General features: G+C 30.9%; 1 protein-coding gene across 1 annotated transcript; it reads right to left on the minus strand.

Annotated features, from left to right (window-relative positions):
• Window positions 1–210: 210 nt before the first annotated feature.
• On the minus strand, window positions 211–6249 carry LOC108464049 (transmembrane 9 superfamily member 1). Its single transcript, XM_017764129.2, has 12 exons — window positions 5919–6249; window positions 4417–4609; window positions 4192–4296; window positions 3437–3454; window positions 3250–3347; window positions 3015–3167; window positions 2736–2870; window positions 2471–2637; window positions 2079–2173; window positions 1610–1983; window positions 1194–1467; window positions 211–768 (listed from the first exon to the last, which is right to left on the minus strand). Exons 1-12 carry the CDS (start codon window positions 6018–6020, stop codon window positions 701–703), a joined length of 1782 nt encoding a protein of 593 aa, XP_017619618.1. The 5' UTR covers window positions 6021–6249; the 3' UTR covers window positions 211–700.
• Window positions 6250–17212: the final 10963 nt, after the last annotated feature.

A 17212-nucleotide genomic window follows, 5' to 3' on the forward strand; every position in this document is an offset into this window, starting at 1 on the left:
CCAACCACAGCTTTCATATCATAACATCCATATTTCGTTAACATTGCATCGGAAAAGATTTTACTAACTCCTTTGCTATTACAGTACAGGCTAGATTGCCATCACACCATATAATTATTTTCGCTATTTAATGCCGTTTTCATTCAGTCTACCCAGTATACAGAACCCTTCTAATTCCTCTATATTAGTCCTGGAAAAACATAAGAAACATTTTCCAAGAAAAAAAACACCACTCATTTACTGAATTACTTTAAAAGGTTCCTATATATCAGAGGGAAAAAAAGTAATAGTCCAAGTCCAAATGGAATTTAAGTATCAGTTCCTACAGACACGACAACATCTATAAGCAGAGGGGTCAAGGACACATCTATAACAAGTAAAAATGACACAAGTCTTATACTTTAGCTAGTTTCTGAATTATAAAACAATATCTGAAATCTAACAAACCAGGGCTTCAAGTTACAGCCAGAGGAATAAAATAATAATAATAATAATTATAAAAGAAGCAAAACAAAATCTCAGGGCTTTCCCTGTTCCATAGTACCAAGAATACATGTTACCGTCAAATGCCGTGATTTAATCTTATAGGCTTCATTAGGTTCCCCTGTACCTGATCAGGAGGTTCCTCTCAGCACTTATTGCGTCGATAACTAGAATTCTCGCAGAAGTGCTGATGGTTCTACTTTCCGACAGCGATGTTCTAGTCACACTTAATGTTTCTATAGATCCTCCGTACGAATAAATTGGAACCAAGATAACCTACAGCTCCTGAATATAGAAATGGAAATAATTAGAATACTGGACATGAAGTAGGGAATCAGAGGATACCATGAACTCTTAACACTCTCTGGCAAAATATGAAGAGTGCTAAACAGCAACACAGAAAATAAAAAAGACAAAACCACTGCTCGAACTAATAAAAAAAGAGAGAGAGAGAGAGAGAAATGCTCAATGTCTTGCAAAATCATGTATGATCTACAGACATTTTAATACATCGATCGCAAAAATTGTCCAAAATTTCAAACAAGGAAAACAATCCAGAAATTTTTGGGCAAGATTTCAAGCTTTCAAGCCAACAGAAACATAGAAGATTAAGAATAAACTCATTTCCACTGAATATGTCATGCGTGAAAAGGGTGGACAGCCTTATTTATAAATATGATGGATTATTTTATATATTTTTCAAAACTCACCGCAAAGAATTCCCAAGCCAAGACAAAACATCAAAGTGTATCCAAAGTAGAAGCTGGTTTGAAAGAAGCCTGACATCTTGGTTTTAACGTGGTAATAGTATACGGAGTACAAATACACATAGACAGCTGTGGAGGCAGCAGAGAAGAACGATGTCCACTGCCAGTGATAATTCTCAGCATTTAGCAAGAAATATGTCCCCACAATTGTCACACAAACAGTTACAATGATGAGAATCAGGAAGACCAGCAGCATAAAGCCATACACATAATAAACCTGCAAAACACATAATATATCCAAATAACTTATGACTCGCAAAATGAGGCAAATTATCAACCAAAAACATTAGGTAAAAAGAACTGCAAATGTGATTTTTGTCCCTCGTCAAATGATTAAAACCTAGGAAAAAGAACCTCACCTTGTAATTCCAGAAGGATGTGAAGATAAAATACATTTCAATGAATATGCTGCCAAATGGCAGAAGTCCTCCCATCAAAGACACCACAGAGGGTGTCAAATACCATTTCTTCTCTGGAATTGGGCGAGGAATGGTCTTCACACGGCAAGGATTATTTGGAGCACCACTCCAGTTTCTTCCAACAACTGTACCAAGAAGGGCCAGGGGGAATGAAATGAAAGCCCAAATTACAAAAACAACCACCATTGTTCCAAAAGGAATAGCTGCTAGAGATCCATAGAAAATAGCGACTGTATTCAAGATGAAACCAATGCCAAAGCACATAAATGGGAACAGACACGCTGTAAGGATCATTGACTTTATCCAACTTTTACCTGAAAATAGAAACAAACGCAACCTTTTAAATTGAAAGAACCGCAAGTAGAGAGAACGTATGCAGGTGAAAATCATTAAGGGATAAAGCACATACCCCCATTCCGTGAGTACATGCCACCACTCACATAACCAGAAATGAATGATGTAAAAGCATAACACAGTATAAAAGTAGTGACAATTGCTCCTCTCCTGAACAAACATAATCAGTTTACAGGATTACTAATAGTCAAAAGGCTGAACGATGAAATGGGAAAACCAAACAGCAAAGAGATTCATACTCTGAATTAAAAATGGCAAGATAAAACACCATGGTCTATGCTACAAAAAGAAGGCTCATAAATAAAGGTGATCCCATCAAGAGCTCCATGTATTTATGCTTGACTTTATATATGCATAAAAGTGGTATCCAAGAGAGGCAGAGGAATAAATATGTACATTCAACTGTTAACAACTGTCACAAATTGTCAGTTCATACTAGCCACATACCCGACATACAACGTTCCCACAATTGCCAATAAGATGACAAGGAGAACAAGCAATGCTAGCTGAGCTCCTGTGCCAACAACAGCAGAAAGCAGAACCAAATTGTAAGGTGGCCGGAAAACATCACCATGGACAAGTTTCCAACCAGACTCCTCACTCACATCCCTTTCCTGAAAACATAGGTAAAATAGAAAGAAGAACGTGAATAATCAGATAACAGAACTTTGATTGTATAAGAGGAAAAAAGAAAGGGTCCAGGTATTATCACCAAAGTTTCCAGATCATCATCTTCCCGAGCATACTTCGCATAGTCATTTCTCAGAGTTCGCATCAAAATCATGGACACCAGACCAGTGAGGAAGATAACCATCATGAATGAATTGAAGACAGAGAACCAGTGGATCTGCATATTGATGTATGTTTTTAAAACTCTCATAAAATTTACAAGAAAACAGAATAACCCAATGCAAGACGTGTGAACACAATTTTGTTGCAAAAAAGAAAAAAAAGTCAAATGAAGAGAACGATCACCAATAACAGTGCTTACTTGGTGCTCAAAGAAAGGATAGTCTAAATAGACATCAAAGCGACGAGCAAAAGTGACATTAGTTGGAATCCATTTGATAGAGTAAGTCAGATCAAATATTCTCCCTGCTTCCAGTGGTTTTGGACTCTCCTGAGTGAGATTGACATGAATAATCTGCAAGATTGAACTATGATCAACATCAGCAGCAGATACCAAAACATGGAACTGAATTATACTTATGTCTAGAATCACAAACCTGATCCTTATTGTATTTAATAATAATATTCTTATGTGTGTAGAGGACATGCTTGCCATTATCACTGTTCCTATCAGGATGCAGCTCACCAACAAAGCCTAAAAAGTTAACATTAAACTCTTCAGTAACAGGCTATAAAAGGATTAGTAAACTAAAGAAAAGAAACAGAAAGTGGATTAGTGCTTACCCCATAAAGGCAGGTCATCTAAACATTCAGCATTGCGAAGCGCAGAAACATGGCATGAAAAAAAAGGCCAGGAAGATAGAGTAAGTGCTCGAACAAAATAACCCATATCGACAATATCCCTTAAACTCGGCAAGTAGACATGTCATACCAAGAGAAAGCACCCGTGCATCCTCACTTTTCAGACCCACTTAAATGATTTCAAATGTAGATCTAGCTTGCATTATGAAACAATCCATCACCATGCAACCGATAAAGGTCCATAAGATTTTTGTTGTGCAGATAAGAAACCTTTTGTTTCTTTGCATTAAGCAAAAAAGAAAACATAAGAGTTTGATGACTGATGGCAATAGAAATATTTATTTAAAATAGATCAGGAGGAGGAAAAACCTTGTATACAATTTTACCAAAAACAAGTCTGCATAAAAATCATTTTCATCTATTACAGGTGTCAATGCATGTAATATGGCTGTAACTTATCCACACCCAACATCCACGTCTCCATAAATTTCCTTGAAATTCCCAACACGCCTGGAACATTTTATTTTCATAATGGTGTGTTCTAGGGAAGGGATACATGGCATCAGATTTTTCACTGCCCACCAAAACTCACACCCCCAAACAGAACAACACCCTCCCAAAGCATTAAAATCCACGGATTTTCAGTACTCATCTAAGCTGTCAAGTATCAATATCTTTCTAACTCTATTCATGCACAGTTACAACTTTTGTATAAAATAATGAAAAGCTAAACATACCCATGAAGAATTCAAACCAATAACTGTTCTCAATTGCATCCTTGAACTCCCTGACCTTTGCTTCATCAAGTTCAAGTTGGCAAATGGTACTTTTTTCCACATTCTCTGATGAAGAACAAAACAAAAGGAGCAGAAGGAAAAATAAAAAGTCAAACACATGCAGAAAAGTTATGAAAGAAATTACGGCAACCAAATTAAGTGTTGAACAAAGAAAAAGAAGCGTACTTTGGAACTTTATATCAATTTGGCTATCAATCAGTTCATTTCCACCAAGGACCTCACCAAGACCACCCCATTTGTGAGCCGGATTGGTGCCCAGATGACAAAAAGGAAGGCTGTAATAGTTATACGTTTCTTGTGGATTGTTGTATGGACCAACTTTATTTACCCATAGAGTAACAGGATCATCAGGTTGATACTGCAAGGAATACCAAGAGGAGAATTGGTAAATTTACACAGAACTTTTGAAGTAGAAAAACGCAACATAAAGATATTACAGAAATCTAACAGCATACAACAACAAGCATATCTAAATATCAACCACACTTCGGGTTAAAGATAATAATCGCAAGGTTTTATACAGAACTGTTATTTGAACACAAGGAAATGAACAGGACAGGATGATGCAAAATTGATCTCAAGGATTGGCATTCAGCATGATACTTTGTGAAATTCTGTGAAGCCTGCACCCCAAGAACTCAAATCCATGAATTAAAATACTCAGCTCACCAGTCACCAACTGTAAAATATATGAATGAAAAAGAGTTGGGGAGCTATTTGCCTGGTAAGTGATTTCCATCCGATAATTCAATTCAACATGGGATAACTAACAAACTTTGTCTGCAAAGAGCATCTGAACCAAGCCAAAAATGCTTAGACTGATAATTCAGGAAAAGACAACTGATCAAATTCCTTGGTCAAAGTCCTGAATGTTTATTGATTCAATATCATTCATAAGAAGTCGCATAAACAAATTTCCAACCTACTCTCCCAGTGTATTCAAGGAAAGCATGAGCTTATACCTAGTAAAGGACAAAAGGCTTAAAACATTGATAATATTCTTCCTCACTATTCCAGCTGAGACATTTCTCTGGCTATTATAAAAGGTAACTAAGACAGCTCAATATAATAGGATAGTAACCATGCAAATGCAAAGACATCGAAGAGTTCCCACGAGTATTCTGCAATGAACCCATCTAACACTTTCAAGCAGATCCAATCAAACAAACTGGATCCAAATGAAAACCAATTAAAAAAATTAATAATAAATCCAACAAACAAGAAGCTAGAAAACGCTTAGAACTATATATTTAAACATGAAGGAATCCATGCCAACTTCACTACAATCTGATTTACCTCAACCGTAGCTTACTGCCTAACCTCAACGTGAAAATGATACAATTCAAGCGTGCATAAACAATCTTTACCGAACATGTTTCCAACATTTCATACGTAAATTTACATTACGAAACCATACATCAGAGATCCACATCTTACACCTCATAATAGCAACACAGTAACAACAATTTTTGTATAACAAATGCCACAAATAAACGTAAGTCATAAATTTCTACAAGTCAATGGCAATCCCTAACCTAACAACAAAAAACTGCCCAGATCTGAATCAAATTAAAATAATAAAATTACACGAAAAATTAAGAAAAAAAGAATTAAAATGTCACTGTTAGGGTTAAAAGTAGAGGGTAAGAGGAGAATAGAATGATTACCTTGTGATCTGACTCAGAAGCGAAAACCGGAGAAAAGAATATGAAAACGACAACGAAAAGAGATAAGGTTGAACGAACAGTGGAGACTACGGAAGATGACATGACGGTGCTCGGATCTGAAGCTAAACCGGAGGTCGATTCAAAACACTACACTGCTGCTGAGTTCTCTTCCCCTTTTATAATTCGAACTATAAATTTGGGAGAGAATTTTCTGTTTCCTTTTTTTTTTAGCTCTCTTGTTTTCTCGTCTTCTTTCTAAGATTTGTGACCTTCGGGTAACGCGCTCTTTTCTAATGATTTTTTTTTTTTGGATGAAATTTAAGTGTCGTTCTAAGATAATAATGATTTTGATCCCTTGTTATTAAGGGTTAATATACAATTTGGAACCTAAACTTGACTTCAATATTCATTTTGGTAACTGAAAATTTTTGTTCTAATTTGATACCTAAATTTGATTTCACTGTTCAATTTAGAACCCATACCAAATAGCATCATGTTTCCTAATGAATGTTTGACATATGTGCTCTAGTAAAAAAGACATATGTACTTAATTGAGATAAAAAAATTGTTCAAGTGCCAAATTCAATATTAAAATTAAACTTGGGTACTTAATTAAGACAAAAAGTTTAAGTATCAAATTGAAAAATTTCAGGTACTAAAGTGAACATTGAAGCCAAAATCAAGTACTAAATTACGATAAAGAAATCTTAAGTACAAAATTGAATATTGAAACCAAATTCAGATACTAGTTTATCTAATAAACCTATTTTTTATTAACGTTGACTTGTCTGAGAATTAAAGGTGAAGATCTCCTTGTGATATGCAGGTTTAAAGGATCTGGTATTCGGCCCATAGATTTCCTCGCTAATTCTAAACTTCTACACGGCCCATCTTGCTTTGTTTTTACGTTAGTTGGCCCTATTGTCAACCCAAGCATACGCTAAGATGAACTAAATTCGTCTCGATTTGAAGATATCAATTAAATGTTTTAAGTAATTCAAGATTTTAAGTTAATTTAAATAAATAATTCGAATTAAATAATTTATCTAAATGTTGAATCATATAATTTGAATAATTTAAATAATTCAAACAATTTAACAATTAATTATAATGTAATTTCAGTTTGATTCATTAAAATTTCAAATTAAGTTTGATTAATGAAATAAGTGTCATCAATTTAATTAACTCAAGTCTTTTTACTTTATTAAATGCTCATACCTATTTTGTTTGTAGACCTGTTCGTGGATCGAGTTACCTGTTCAGGTCTCAAGGCTCGTTCAAAATTTAGAGAATTTGAGTAAAAATATTATATCCGAAAAATAGGTTTGAGCAAAAAATATAGACCCGTTTAAAATATGGGTTGGGTTGGGTTGGGCTCGAGCCTTAAAGCTTAATTTAACCTAAATTATTTTTAAGTTTATAATATTTTATATTATGTAATTTATAACACATTAATAAAATAAAACCTATACTAAATGTATAATATTACTCTAATATAAATATTAAAACAATGTAAAGATAGTTATATAAAAAAATCAATAAATTGAAAAATATATAATAATTTTTAAAAATTAAAAAAATAATATAGGTACGCCTAAAATAAGCTTGGGTTAGTCATTTACAAATAAGAACTGGCTTGTGCAAATTTTAGACCGATATTTCGAGTTGGGCCAAATTTGGGCAAATATAAAATATGTTAATATTATGTTTAGATCCAACCCGAACCATCAACACTTCTTATAAGTGACTTTTTTATAATTGACTTAAGCTGATTATCAACTACCTCCTCGTGAACAAAGTGCAAGTCTAAGTCCACATGCTTGGTATTAGTGTGGCAAAACAGGGTTAACAGCCATTGCGAGGGCGCTAGTATTGTCACACCATAGTTTTGACACCTTTCAACTCCACACCAAAATCAGCAAGGACTTACTGTAGCCACTGTAACTCATAAGCATCCTTTTCAACGTTGTTATATTCTACTCATGCTGTGGACCTTGAAACAGATCTCTGTTGTTTTAGAGCTCGAAGCCACCAAGTTGTCATTTAAATCTGTGCAATATCCCTGAAATAGATCAGTTGCCATCCTTGTCACTTCCCGGATCTACATCAAAGAAGGCCACAATAGTCATTTCTATGCATCCCGGCGAAAAGACCAACCCATAATCAAGTGTTCTTCTCATATATAACACGAGATTCTTTTAACAACAACCTCGTGCTCATCTCCAGGAGACTGCAATTACTTTGCTACTTTGTTGACACTAGATGAGATGTTTGGCCTTGTGTGACACACGTAGAAAAAGAAGTCTAATAATGCTACGATAGAGCTATGGATCTGCAAACAACTCTACCGCATCCTTCAACAATTTGCATGAGATGGTTATTGGCGTAGCACAAATCCATTCCCAGCCTTTTTTCACCTTTATCCCCACGAAATATTCCAAGGTCCTTAAGTGAGAACTTAGTATGAAGTTTGTCAACCAGATCAACAATCACTTCATTCGAACTACCAGTGATTAAGATATCATTTATATACACTATGAGGTACACAATGACATCATTGTCTTTGCAAACAAACAAGGAATAATAAACCTTGCAATGTCGTATTGGGATGTCTTTCACGTACTCTTTGAGCTTAGAGAACCGACTTAGGGCTTGTCGCAATACAATGGCATTTGGTGCATATTGTTCAAAACCTGGAGGCTGTACCATGTACACCTCCTCTAAAAGATCGTAATTCGCAACGGCCTTGTTGACATCAACTTGCCTGGTTGACATTTGATTGGCTAAAGAATAGAGAGTAGCATGTGCACAGTGGGTGACTTCACAACTAGGCTATAAATCTCCTTGAAAACTTGTCCAAGGACTTGAGAGAATCCTTTGCCTACAGGTATTTTCTTGTAATGTTCAACTGTTCCATCTGCATGTTTCTTTACTTTTTTACAACCATTTGCACTCAATGGGAAATCTATTGGTGGAATCTTCATCGAGGACCGTGTCTCATTGTTCACCAGTGCTTTATATTCAGCTATCATCGTTTCCTTCCACTTCTTAGACTATAGTGCTAGATGTCTGTCAGGTGGAACTTCATCGACTTCTACACAATATGCTTTTGGTTTGCACGCACTTGCTTTTCTTATTGCGACCATACCATGTGTATAGACTGGTGCTGTAATTCTGTAAGACACCATTGCAGCAAGCACATATATACTCCTATCTTCATCATCGTGAGATGCAGTTAGCTGACCAACAATATAACCGATAGGTAACTTGCTTATTCAACATTGGTAGTGACATTAGCTGGTTGAGCAGGTGCAAGAGAACCAACACCAATTGGGAACTGAGGTGACAGTCCATCAGTCTCGAGTTTGCATTAAAAGAATCAATTAGTAACAACCCTCAATTCTAGAGCTAAAATTAGGTGCTAAATTGAACATTAAAATTAAACTCAAATATTTATTTAGGATTAAAGAACTTAAGTAACATTGAACATTCAAATCAAAATCAAGTATTTGATATTATATTAACCTGAATATTTAGATGGAGTTAAAAAAATGGACATGCATACTTATTGATATTTTAAAAAATAAAATGGAACATTGAAAAAAATTATTTTAAAATTTATGATTGTCCCTATTAACAATGTTATTTTTAAATTTTGAATTTTTGTACTTTTGTTGGAAGTGTAATATGTCTTTTAAAGCTCACTCATTATTAGACCTGTCTATAGGTAGGGTTATCTACTCAAGCTCAAACGGCCATCCAAGACTTAGAAGAGTTTGAGTAAAATATTAAGCCTAAAAATGGGCTTAGACAATAAATTAGACTCTTTTAAAATGTGGGCGAATTTTGTTTTAAATATTAAAGGTTCAATTTGACTCATTTTAAGTTTATAATACTTTATATTATGTAATTTAGAACACATTAAAAAATAAATATATACTAAATATATAATACTACTCTAATGTAAATATTAAAATAATATTAAGATGATTATATAAAAAAATTAATAAAAAAGTATAAAATTATTAAATATTAATATAATATAATATAAATATTTTAAAAAAATAATATGAACCTAAAATAAGCTTGAATTAATTTTTTGCAGATATAAATGAGTTTAAGCAAAATTTTAAGTTCATATTTTGGGCAATATCAAGTTTGGACAAACATATAATATGTTAATGCTATGTTTAAATCCAACTCAAACTCGATTCAAATTTCGACCCATGAACACCTCATTCATCACTTATGAAATATATAAAATAATAATTTAATAAATATTGATAAAAATATTTATGAATAAGATATATATTTATTGCAAAAACGTTACTGAAAGAAACGGAAGAGAGTTTAAAAGTTACAAGTTAGAAGCCAAAGGTCAAGTCATGAGCTCAAGTTCCATTCCTAAAATGGTTTTATTAGCGAAAATAGGGAACAATGGCTTAAGGACGCAAAGTGCAGGTGACCCACGCGCAGATTTGGACGTTGGTATCACTCTCTAGAGGAAGTCATAATCAAGTAGGCTCTGGGCCCATAGTAATGGTGCGGACCTTTGAGTGATTTACATATATTTTCATATGATGGCGAAGTTGATCAAATCAGGTAAAAGGACAAAAAAGAAACGTATGAGAATTGAAATTTTCTTTTCACAATCCATGAAATACCAAACAAATTAGCACTTAAATTTATTCCAATCAACATTTCTTATAACAAATTTGCATGTAAAATTTTATAATTGTTTTGGAGGAATTTAATTTTATTTTATTTTATAAATATAATCATTATTAAAATATAAATTATACACATTCAAAATAGAAAATTTATTCCAAAGTTTCATATATATAGTGCATAAAATCAAAGCTCATGTATTTAAATTATGCATTGATCAAAATTCATGTGTAATTTTGTGATTTGTACCTAAATTTGGCATGAGCTGAGGCGGATATGGGGTTGGCATGGGCCTTGGCCCTCTTAAAATGAAAAATTTCAATTTAAGCCCTTAATTTTTTAAAAAATTTTAAATTATTAAAGGTAAAATTACACTTTAGCCCTCCCTAAAATTATAAAAATGTATTTTAATCCTTAAAAATTATAAAGAGATAGACTATAAAAATTTAAATTTTATTCGACTTTCCTAAAATTTGTTCTAGCTTCACCCTGGACATGCGTAATTTACCTAGATAAAACATTAAATATGACAATTATAATATTAAAACATTAATTATAAAATTATAAAGGTACTTTAGTTTTACACTAATCTAATATATATTAACTAGTTTTCTTTACCCGTGCTAAGTACACGTTGATTGCATTATTAATTAAATTAATTTAATTTAATTTAATTTTTCTTAAATTTTGTCATAAATTTTGTAATATTTCATTAAAATATGATAATTTACATTAAATTTAATTTAAATAAATAGCATTTTAAAATTTAAATATTATATTAATAAATTGTGTCAAATTATATTTTTATATATAGTTTCTAACTTAATTTTAATTATTAATTAGTGGATGTAGATTTTAATTAAAATTTTTCACCACTAAATAATTTATTATAACATTATTTATATATTTAAAATATCTATTTCAATTTTAATAGTATATTTAATCTGTAAAAATAGTAATAAACTTAAAAAAATTTAAACAATTTTAAAATTTAAAATGCATATAAAATTGTAAGTTAATTTATTAAATATAAGTAAATTAGAAATACTTATTATGATTGTTAAAATTATACAAAAAAGTACTTCCCGGATCTACATCAAAGAAGGCCACAATAGTCATTTCTATGCATCCCGGCGAAAAGACCAACCCATAATCAAGTGTTCTTCTCATATATAACACGAGATTCTTTTAACAACAACCTCGTGCTCATCTCCAGGAGACTGCAATTACTTTGCTACTTTGTTGACACTAGATGAGATGTTTGGCCTTGTGTGACACACGTAGAAAAGAAGTCTAATAATGCTACGATAGAGCTATGGATCTGCAAACAACTCTACCGCATCCTTCAACAATTTGCATGAGATGGTTATTGGCGTAGCACAAATCCATTCCCAGCCTTTTTTCACCTTTATCCCCACGAAATATTCCAAGGTCCTTAAGTGAGAACTTAGTATGAAGTTTGTCAACCAGATCAACAATCACTTCATTCGAACTACCAGTGATTAAGATATCATTTATATACACTATGAGGTACACAATGACATCATTGTCTTTGCAAACAAACAAGGAATAATAAACCTTGCAATGTCGTATTGGGATGTCTTTCACGTACTCTTTGAGCTTAGAGAACCGACTTAGGGCTTGTCGCAATACAATGGCATTTGGTGCATATTGTTCAAAACCTGGAGGCTGTACCATGTACACCTCCTCTAAAAGATCGTAATTCGCAACGGCCTTGTTGACATCAACTTGCCTGGTTGACATTTGATTGGCTAAAGAATAGAGAGTAGCATGTGCACAGTGGGTGACTTCACAACTAGGCTATAAATCTCCTTGAAAACTTGTCCAAGGACTTGAGAGAATCCTTTGCCTACAGGTATTTTCTTGTAATGTTCAACTGTTCCATCTGCATGTTTCTTTACTTTTTTACAACCATTTGCACTCAATGGGAAATCTATTGGTGGAATCTTCATCGAGGACCGTGTCTCATTGTTCACCAGTGCTTTATATTCAGCTATCATCGTTTCCTTCCACTTCTTAGACTATAGTGCTAGATGTCTGTCAGGTGGAACTTCATCGACTTCTACACAATATGCTTTTGGTTTGCACGCACTTGCTTTTCTTATTGCGACCATACCATGTGTATAGACTGGTGCTGTAATTCTGTAAGACACCATTGCAGCAAGCACATATATACTCCTATCTTCATCATCGTGAGATGCAGTTAGCTGACCAACAATATAACCGATAGGTAACTTGCTTATTCAACATTGGTAGTGACATTAGCTGGTTGAGCAGGTGCAAGAGAACCAACACCAATTGGGAACTGAGGTGACAGTCCATCAGTCTCGAGTTTGCATTAAAAGAATCAATTAGTAACAACCCTCAATTCTAGAGCTAAAATTAGGTGCTAAATTGAACATTAAAATTAAACTCAAATATTTATTTAGGATTAAAGAACTTAAGTAACATTGAACATTCAAATCAAAATCAAGTATTTGATATTATATTAACCTGAATATTTAGATGGAGTTAAAAAATGGACATGCATACTTATTGATATTTTAAAAATAAAATGGAACATTGAAAAAAATTATTTTAAAATTTATGATTGTCCCTATTAACAATGTTATTTTTAAATTTTGAATTTTGTACTTTTGTTGGAAGTGTAATATGTCTTTTAAAGCTCACTCATTATTAGACTGTCTATAGGTAGGGTTATCTACTCAAGCTCAAACGGCCATCCAAGACTTAGAAGAGTTTGAGTAAAATATTAAGCCTAAAAATGGGCTTAGACAATAAATTAGACTCTTTTAAAATGTGGGCGAATTTTGTTTTAAATATTAAAGGTTCAATTTGACTCATTTTAAGTTTATAATACTTTATATTATGTAATTTAGAACACATTAAAAAATAAATATATACTAAATATATAATACTACTCTAATGTAAATATTAAAATAATATTAAGATGATTATATAAAAAAATTAATAAAAAAGTATAAAATTATTAAATATTAATATAATATAATATAAATATTTTAAAAAAAATAATATGAACCTAAAATAAGCTTGAATTAATTTTTTGCAGATATAAATGAGTTTAAGCAAAATTTTAAGTTCATATTTTGGGCAATATCAAGTTTGGACAAACATATAATATGTTAATGTCATGTTTAAATCCAACTCAAACTCGACCCAGCCCGACCCATGAACACCTCATTCATCACTTATGAAATATATAAAATAATAATTTAATAAATATTGATAAAAATATTTATGAATAAGATATATATTTATTGCAAAAACGTTACTGAAAGAAACGGAAGAGAGTTTAAAAGTTACAAGTTAGAAGCCAAAGGTCAAGTCATGAGCTCAAGTTCCATTCCTAAAATGGTTTTATTAGCGAAAATAGGGAACAATGGCTTAAGGACGCAAAGTGCAGGTGACCCACGCGCAGATTTGGACGTTGGTATCACTCTCTAGAGGAAGTCATAATCAAGTAGGCTCTGGGCCCATAGTAATGGTGCGGACCTTTGAGTGATTTACATATATTTTCATATGATGGCGAAGTTGATCAAATCAGGTAAAAAGGACAAAAAAAGAAACGTATGAGAATTGAAATTTTCTTTTCACAATCCATGAAATACCAAACAAATTAGCACTTAAATTTATTCCAATCAACATTTCTTATAACAAATTTGCATGTAAAATTTTATAATTGTTTTGGAGGAATTTAATTTTATTTTATTTTATAAATATAATCATTATTAAAATATAAATTATACACATTCAAAATAGAAAATTTATTCCAAAGTTTCATATATATAGCTGCATAAAATCAAAGCTCATGTACGAAATTATGCATTGATCAAAATTCATGTGTAATTTTGTGATTTGTACCTAAATTTGGCATGAGCTGAGGCGGATACAGGGGGTTGGCATGGGCCTTGGCCCCTCTTAAAATGAAAAATTTCAATTTAAGCCCTTAATTTTTTTAAAAAAATTTTAAATTATTAAAGGTAAAATTACACTTTAGCCCTCCCTAAAATTATAAAAATGTATTTTAATCCTTAAAAAATTATAAAGAGATAGACTATAAAAAATTTAAATTTTATTCGACTTTCCCTAAAAATTTGTTCTAGCTTCGCCCCTGGACATGCGTAATTTACCTAGATAAAACATTAAATATGACAATTATAATATTAAAACATTAATTATAAAATTATAAAGGTACTTTAGTTTTACACTAATCTAATATATATTAACTAGTTTTCTTTACCCGTGCTAAGTACACGTTGATTGCATTATTAATTAAATTAATTTAATTTAATTTAATTTTTCTTAAATTTTGTCATAAATTTTGTAATATTTCATTAAAATATGATAATTTACATTAAATTTAATTTAAATAAATAGCATTTTAAAATTTAAATATTATATTAATAAATTGTGTCAAATTATATTTTTATATATAGTTTCTAACTTAATTTTAATTATTAATTAGTGGATGTAGATTTTAATTAAAATTTTTCACCACTAAATAATTTATTATAACATTATTTATATATTTAAAATATCTATTTCAATTTTAATAGTATATTTAATCTGTAAAAATAGTAATAAACTTAAAAAAATTTAAACAATTTTAAAATTTAAAATGCATATAAAATTGTAAGTTAATTTATTAAATATAAGTAAATTAGAAATACTTATTATGATTGTTAAAATTATACAAAAAAGTTCCTCCACAAATGTTTTCCTTTTTCTATTGCTACATGTCAAAAGAATTTTAGTATTATCATTTCAAAACTTAAAAATCTCTCTTCCCATATATATACACTAAAGCAAGCAGATTATTTGGATGTTAATAAATTTTTGTTTTCTGTTCTTTTTTTGTTTTTTCCTCTATTTTTTTTTCGCTTTTTTAACATAATTTTTTATATTTTCATTTGTTAAAATTAGTCCAAAAGTTTGCCTCACTCGAAAAAGTTAAATTATTCAAAGAAAATAAAAATATAGGGACTGGTTTAAACAAATGAAAAATATAGAAGAATTACGTTAAAAGAAATAGAGAAGGGAAGAAAACAAAGAGAAAATCAAAAGAGAATGGAAAAATAAATAAAAAGAAATAAATTTAAAAAACATAAAGAAAAAAATGCTCAAAACAAAAAAAATACAGGGACCGATTATAAAAATTAACCTAAAATTTTTGTTTGAAATGATGATTTAACGTGCTACGTTAGTTTACCATTACACCATTAACGGCAATTAACAGCTTAATAACTAAAATATTACAATGTAATAACTTAAGTTACTAAAACTTAATATTTCAAACATAAATAACTAACATGTAACTTGATATAAACAAAAATAACTATTTTAATTATTTATCAATTATACATGATACACTATATTATTCTTGGAAAGCACGAATAAAGTTAGGGGCAGGCAGGACCCACTCTAAATTATTTTAAATTTCATTTTGGCCCATATAATAAATATTTAAGAATATGATCATTCTTTCTTTCTTTTTCTAAACAAGAATATGATCCTTCTTTCACAGTTTATTTAATTTGACTTTTATTGTGTTTGGTCCTACAGCCTTTTAATTTGATTCTAGTTTTGCATGATAAATGTAGTAATATTACTCAATCAATTAAACAAAATATTAATATTTTATCAACTTTAAAGTTTTTTCTTAATAATTTTTTCCATTTTCTTAATAATTTTTTACAAAACTAAATTTTGAGTTAAGTAATAGACAAAATTGAGAATATGCGGAGGCGAAGGTCGATAATTGAACTTTCTTTGCAGAAGTTGAATCTGTATATTAAACGTTTTTAAAAACTTATTGTATTATTATTTTTCAACATTTGTAAATTTCTCTCCATCTTCTCGTAGTTTTTTCAATAAAGGTTTTCCACGTAAAATTTACGTGTTCTTATTTTTATTTCTTATTACTTTGCATTCATCTTACTACCATTATCGACTTATAATATAATAGATTAATTTTAACTATAAAAAAATATTTAAGATATCTTAATTTAAAAAAACTGTCACTAATATATTAAATAAATTTCTATTGTTTATAAAAAGAAATTCTATTAACAATAGTGTTTTTTATAATATTTTTCAAGACAAGCACCGAATTAATTTTATTTTTATTATTATAATTTTGGAAGTGAGTACGGTTACTAAAATTAGCCAAGATACCATACAATAAAAATTTTCCTTAAGTGTCAACTTGTGAATCACACCAATTTATTGTATTAATTTTAGAATTAAGTAGCAGATAGTTTATTGGTATGAGTATTGTTATCAATGAAAGATGATATGAGTTTGAATATACTAAAACGTATTATCCTTTTATTTATAGGTTGACCCAACAAGTATGAGAAGGTTTATCATTATTTTTAGTCTCTAAAGTTGATAATTAATTTCACTATGAAACACGTCTAAGGATTAAAATGGAAAAAAATTATCAAATTTAAGTATCAAATTGATCTTAATTACTAAATTCATGGATAAAAAGTAAATTAACCATAATCAAAATACAATCATAGCGGAATCCAGAGGAGATCTCATGATAAGCTAGCAAGTGCCCCTCCGCAGAGAATCAAACC

Source organism: Gossypium arboreum, chromosome 13, assembly GCF_025698485.1.
Source record: "Gossypium arboreum isolate Shixiya-1 chromosome 13, ASM2569848v2, whole genome shotgun sequence".
Lineage (NCBI taxonomy): Eukaryota > Viridiplantae > Streptophyta > Magnoliopsida > Malvales > Malvaceae > Gossypium > Gossypium arboreum.

Excerpts from the sequence above, each read along its gene's own strand:
- LOC108464049 (XM_017764129.2), bottom strand. The coding sequence starts at position 6,020 with ATGTCATCTTCCGTAGTCTCCACTGTTCGTTCAACCTTATCTCTTTTC. Across the intron at positions 4,297-4,416 it reads AATTGATATAAAGTTCCAAA|AGAATGTGGAAAAAAGTACC; the intron begins GTACGCTTCTTT and ends GTTCTTCATCAG. Across the intron at positions 3,168-3,249 it reads TTAAATACAATAAGGATCAG|ATTATTCATGTCAATCTCAC; the intron begins GTTTGTGATTCT and ends TCAATCTTGCAG.